Genomic DNA, 6,701 nt, shown 5'->3' with positions numbered 1-6,701 from the left:
AATTTCAAACTATTAATAAACACAATCACTAATATTAAAAGAAGTAAACTCAAATTTTATTTCATTCTCTCCTAAAATCAAGGAGGACAAAATTTTAGGAATAATCAGTTTTGAAGGAGCAATGATAAAACAGGCATTGACTAGTAAAGTTGGAATATGTTCCAACCCTTCTGGAAAGCAATTTGGTATCTTGTAAAGAAAGTGACTAAAATATCTATAAAATTTGACCTAGAGATCCCATTACTAGACATATACCCTGAGGATATTAAAGATATATGCCAACTTATTCATGGCAGCATTTTCTTTTGAAGCAAAAAATCCATCAATTGAGAACATGATAAACAAATTATAGTATATGTATATAATGGAATATTATTATACCATAAATAATGACAAACATGAAAATTTCAAAAAAACAAAACAGTATATATGGAACTAATATAGGTTGAAAGAACAAGAAACAAATTTATATAATGTCTATATAAAGAGAAATAAAAATAACAAATAATTCAATATGCGTATAATGACTAAGCTTGTCTCTAAAGATCAACTGTCAACTCAGTTAATATATATGTTAATGATGTTTTTTAAATGTTTTGTCTTTTTATCTCTATTGGAAGAAGTTAATTGATGAGCATGAAAGGGGAGAGAAATATTTAAAATAAGGATAATACCTCTCAGATTGGCTAAAATGACAGGAAAAGATAATGACAAATGTTGGAAGGGATGGGGAAGACTGGGACACTGATACATTGTTGGTGGAATTGTGAACAAATCCAACCATTCTGGAGAGCAACTTGGAACTATGCTCAAAAAGTTATCAAACTGTGCATACCCTTTGATCCAGCAGTGTTGCTACTGGGCTTATATCCCAAACAGAACTTAAAGAAGGGAAAGGGACCTGTATGTGCCAAAATGTTTGTGGCAGCCCTGTTTGTAGTGGCTAGAAACTGGAAACTGAATGGATGCCCATCAATTGGAGAATAGTTGGGTAAATTGTGGTATATGAATGTTATGGAATATTATTGTTCTGTAAGAAATGACCAGCAGGATGATTTCAGAAAGGCCTGGAGAGACTTACATGAACTGATGCTAAGCAAAATGAGCAGAACCAGGAGATCATTATACACAGCAACAAGAAGATTATATGACGATCAATTCTGGTAGAAGTGGCTCTCTTTAACAATGATCTGATTCAAACCAGTTCCAATTGTTCAATGATGAAGAAAGCCATCTGCAACCAGAGAGAGGACCATGGGAACTGAGTGTGGTTCATAACAAAGCATGTTCACTCTTTTTGTTGTTTGCTTGCAAATGCAAGCTTCTATTTTGCTTCTTTAAAAAAAAAAAAAAAACTGGATTGGATTTTTCTTCTGTGGCATGATAGTTGTTTAAATATGTATGCATATATTGGTTTTAACATGTATTTCTACCATTTTAACATGTATTTGGACTACTTGACATCTAGGGGAGGACATGAGGAAAGTGGGGAGGGGGGAATTGGAATACAAGGTTTTGCAAGGGCTAATGTTGAAGAATTGCCCACACGTGTTTTGAAAAATAAAAAGCTTTAATAATAAAAAAAATAAGGGTGATATAAAACAAAAATATCCATAAAAATAAAAAATTAACATAAAAATTTGTTTTACTACATATTATAGATCTTGTTTCATTGATATGGCTCCATACCCTCCATGTACACATAGTTTTATTTCCTCTATTTCTTCATAGTTTGCAATTGTTATACACAGACTTGTTGCCCATTTAGTTTATAAAGGATAATGAGTTCCTGTTATATAATTGTAGCTATTTGATTGAGTCTTTGAAGGTATTCTATAAATGCTAACTTTTTATAGCCTGCAGTTATATACTTCATAGTTTCTATTTCTTAACTGCATAATTTACAGTGATCAGTAAGACTCATTACTGGATATATTTTCTGAAGTTTATGGTGGCAATAATATGATCATGAATCACCATCATATGCATTTGTTTTTTGTTGTTGTTGTTGCTGTTGTTTTTTAATTTTTTAATAGCTTTTTATTTACAAGTTATATGTATGGGTAATTTTACAGCATTGACAATTGCCAAACCTTTTGTTCCAATTTTTCCCCTCCTTCCCTCCACCCCCTCCCCTACACGGCAGGATGACCAGTAGATGTTAAATATATTAAAATATAAATTAGATACACAATAAGTATACATGAGCAAACCGTTATTTTGCTGTACAAAAAGAATCGGACTCTGAAATATTGTACAATTAGCCTGTGACGGAAATCAAAAGTGCAGGCAGGTGAAAATATAGGGATTGGGAATTCAATGTAATTGTTCTTAGTCATCTCCCAGAATTCTTTCGCTGGGCATAGCTGGTCCAGTTCATTACTGCTCCATTGGAAGTGATTTGGTTCATCTCATTATATGCATTTGTTTTTATAAGAGATCTATATGACTCAGTTTGTCATATATAGAGATGATAAACTGAGTCATAAAGATATATATAGATATAGATATATATGTTGATATCTTATCTGAAGTTTCTTTGCATTTTACTTTTGATTCTTCACTGTTTCATAATCTCTGTCTGGGAAAAAAGCCCTTTGAGTTACATTCAACAAATCTAATGGCTATCAGTCGTTATTATTGCTCCATAATTTCTTAAACTTGTACAAGTTGTTGTTTAAACATTTTTAAAAGCATTGTTATCTGTTTTACTCTATCAAAAGTATTCATGGCATTGTATAAGTATTAATTGCTCTAACAGTTTTTCCCATTAAATTTTGACTTCAGGATGCTATTTTATCATTAAAGTATGTGGTCTCAATTTTCTTCTGCTTTTATGCTCAATGACTAAGGTTTCTGAAAATGTTACTGCTATCCATTATTCAGATTTGACTTCCAAGTTCAAACTCCAAGCTTTTAGTATCTTCTTTATTTCAGATTAAGAAATTTATACTTAACTTTTAAATGACATTTTGATAATATTGGAGAATGCTTCTACAAGATGAAAATGATAGTTAATGTATTTTTCACTGGAGTCATGTAACTTGATATCAACCTTTCTTGATTTGGTATGACTCCTTCTTTTTGAAACTTTTTGAAACCATTCTATTCAGAGTGGTAATAATGGATTGTTAGGCACAACCTCAGTAATGTTACTCATAACTGTGGATGACATCATTTTATATCTTTTTTTTGCTAGTAGTATATTAGAAGAGTAAATATAAAACATTTTTTCCTGTGGACATGTGTTCTTTTTATTGAAGTATTTTATGTATTTGTAATACATGGCCAAGCCATGGGTAAGATTTAATCATTACAATAATTTTTTAAAAGGTAAAATAGATGTTATTCTGTTTTCAGATGACTTATTCAGTAGTCATCCAAAAAATGAGTTGATATTTTCACATCTGAAATTTAGGGGCACACCAATCTTGCTTCTCAGGTAAAGGACGTGTTTCCTTTTAAATGTTTACAGACTGAGCAGTAAATATTATGAATGCTTTTTAACCAGTATATAAATAGGTAATTTGAAGGGCTTTCTGGTGGCCTCCCTTTTATATAATATGTGATCATTTCTGTTAAGACAGGATCAGGATTATTTGAGAGAGAAAACTGCCACGCTGCCTTACTAGTATTTTATATATCACTATAAAACGATTGAGCCAATAATTTTCAATCTTATCCCAACTTATCACTTTCTTGTTCTGAAGAAAAGCTTACCTCCTTTGAGGTAATAGTTCTATCACTAATGTTAATGATATGAATGACTTCAGTTTGAGAACATTTTGTCCAATTTATTTTTTGTTGTTTCCTTTTTAACCTTTATTTCATTATGTTACCTGCTTTCTTTTGAATTTTTTGTATGATGATACTTTTTCCATTGCTCCTCAGTTTTGTTTTAAAATTTCTTTTATGTAAATCTAACTTCAGTTCCATAGAGTGGTCTTGTAGGTGATATTCCTGGCTCCCACCAACCCAGTAGAATATGAAAATATTATGTCACTGAAGTTAAAAATAACTCTACCATAAGTGGTGTATAGATCCAATATTTTATCATTTTTAAGTTCTCTTTTTCATAGTCCTATGGATTTGTTTCATAGTTTCATCTATTTTGTATATATTTAATATTATCTACTTACATACAAGTTGTCTCCTTCATTAGAATATAAGATCCTTGAAGGCAGGGATTGTTTTTGTCTACATTTTGCTGAATCCTCAACATTTAGTACAGTTCCTGGTAAATAATAAGCACTTAATAAATTCATGATGATTATGTGATTAATTGATTTGGAAGAAGACACTCACTACCATAATTTTCTGAAAGCATCTTATGACAGAAACTTCCTACACCATTTCTATATGTCCATCACTAATACTCTCATAAACCAAAATCATGTCTCAAGTTGCAGGACATACTCACAGGAATACATAGCAGATTTTCCCTATAATATCTGAGAGGTGGCTAAAATAATCCTCAATATTCTCTAGGAAGTGAAGTCCCCTTTAAGGATTTCCCATGTAAAAGAAAAGCATGAAAGATACATAATAATATATCAAAAAAGAAAGAAATATAAAGTTGAAAGTGAAAGAGATAAACAACTTGAAAATTGTGGATTATTCTCAAAACTATTCTCCCAAAATGCAGTAGCACATGTAGAATCAAATAGTGATTAAGATATTTTCTTGAAGGTCAGTGATAAATAGTGAAAAAAAACTTGCAGACTATAATAAATATGTCTAAAGCAAAGTAAGAGAGGAAAATCCATCTGTCTCATTTCTCTTGCTCATGGAATATCTCAATTGTACAGCCAACTCTTTAAACTATATTGCAGTAAAAGTGCTCACTTGCATCAGTAAAGAAAGTACCCTCATTCCAAGATTCTCTATATCAATGAAATCATAGTTCTAATCCCTATACCAAAGCTTTCTTTTACTCTTTCTGGTTCCATAAACTATTGCCATGAATAGAAACCAGTTATTTGCCCTTTCATCTTCAAAGAACACAAGATGATACTATGATGGGTTTGTAGTTCTCTGAGAGGCTTTTCAGATAAACCTCAAGTGAAATGAGTTATCTGATAGTTGAACAACCTGGGAAATTTAAAGATAAATCAGCCACACATTCAATAAAATAGACAAGCAAGTAGTCAAACATTTAAGCAATAAAAGATTGAACTAGGAGAACCTTGGAGCAAAGAAATATAATATTGATAATACCAGTGTATTCCTCCCAGTATCCCCAAGAATGAAAATTAATTAGTTGATAGACTTTAAAAATTGTTTTTAAGAAGCATTAATAAGCACCTACTATCTGCCAAGCATTATGCTAACTCTAGAAGGTAAATGCTATTATAAAGAAACTGAGATAGACATAGGTTAAGTGGCTTACCTAGGGACATATAACTAGTAAATGTCTAAGGTCATATTTGAGCTTCCTAATTCCATATTCAATGTTCTATCCACTGAACCACCTAATTTATTTGACAATATCAGAAGATTCTACCCTAAATTCAAGAAATTGGATTAATAGTAGATAGACAATATTTAGTCTCAAAATATAAATATTTAACATACTATCAATACTTGGCAGTTCATTTTGTGTTTTGCTGGGTAGCAACTGATGGTTCTCCTTATGTAAAAAGGTTATTATTGTCACCCTTCACACAGATGCAGGATATTTATTCAGTTTCCATAGTCTGGTATATGAGATATATGACATTCTAAAAGGCATAATCTTATTGAAGCCAGGAAGGTCAGAATATGAAGAGGAACATATTTTAAAATGAAATTTTAAAATATGTACATGTACTGCAAATTTAAAAATTTATAAAATGATCATTCATCAAAATCAGAAAGTATACATAAATATCATATACAAGTAAACTATATATGTTTAAACAATTTAACACACTTTTATAAAATGTAATCTGAATTAAAGAATCAAATTTGCTGCTTTATATTTATGTCTGAGAATGTAGTGGCTAATTAACTTTTAGGAAATAAGGCACAAAGAATATGACAATGTAATTTTTAACAACTAAATATAATATATAAAAAGTCAAAAGTTTTCAGATTCCTCATTTCATTTATACTACTAAATATTTCAAAATCATTTCATTTCCTTTTTCTTTTCTTTCTTTTTAAGTCCAGATTTATTATTCCACTAATGATGGGAACTCTGGTAAGGAAACTTCCTCTGTCAATGCAATTGAAACTCTAGAGTTAAAGAAGTTACACATAGAGTTGAAAAGCTGAATAAACTGCCTAGTGTCAGAGAGTTGATGTCAGAGAGGAAGCTTGAACTTCTATCTTCCTGATTCATGGGCCAGCTTAGTAACTACTGTTTCATAGTTGATCAAAATATGGAGAAATTACTTACATATCAATAAAAAGGATATGGACATTCATTTTGGTTGCTTTATTGAGATGCACAGCAAGTAGAATACTGTAAATGCTATTCATGGTACCACACATAAACAAATAATGAAGCAGGGTCAAGATTGTCACCTGTTTTAGAAAACAGAGGAATAGTTCGATACCCTGTAAATGAAATTATAATTGGTTAGAATAATGAAAATAAGTAAATTAAAGGTTGCTATAGTACTGCTACAGAAAAACAATGATTTTTTTTGGCTATGCAAAAAAAAATTTAATAATACAAAACATCTGTTTTAAATTTTCCAAAATAAAATAATCAGTTT

General features: G+C 30.7%; 1 protein-coding gene across 1 annotated transcript in view; it reads right to left on the bottom strand.

Moving 5' to 3' along the window:
* Window positions 1–6,403: 6,403 nt before the first annotated feature.
* Window positions 6,404–6,701, bottom strand: part of PLCZ1 (phospholipase C zeta 1) — an 84,906-nt gene continuing 84,608 nt past the window's right edge. Inside the window, exon 13 of the mRNA XM_051962426.1 lies at window positions 6,404–6,540. Within this exon, the coding sequence (XP_051818386.1) occupies window positions 6,455–6,540 (86 nt within the window). The 3' untranslated portion in view covers window positions 6,404–6,454. The remainder of the gene's footprint in view (window positions 6,541–6,701) is intronic.

This window comes from Antechinus flavipes, chromosome 5, assembly GCF_016432865.1.
Source record: "Antechinus flavipes isolate AdamAnt ecotype Samford, QLD, Australia chromosome 5, AdamAnt_v2, whole genome shotgun sequence".
Lineage (NCBI taxonomy): Eukaryota > Metazoa > Chordata > Mammalia > Dasyuromorphia > Dasyuridae > Antechinus > Antechinus flavipes.
This window is presented reverse-complemented; position numbering and strand designations above follow the sequence as displayed.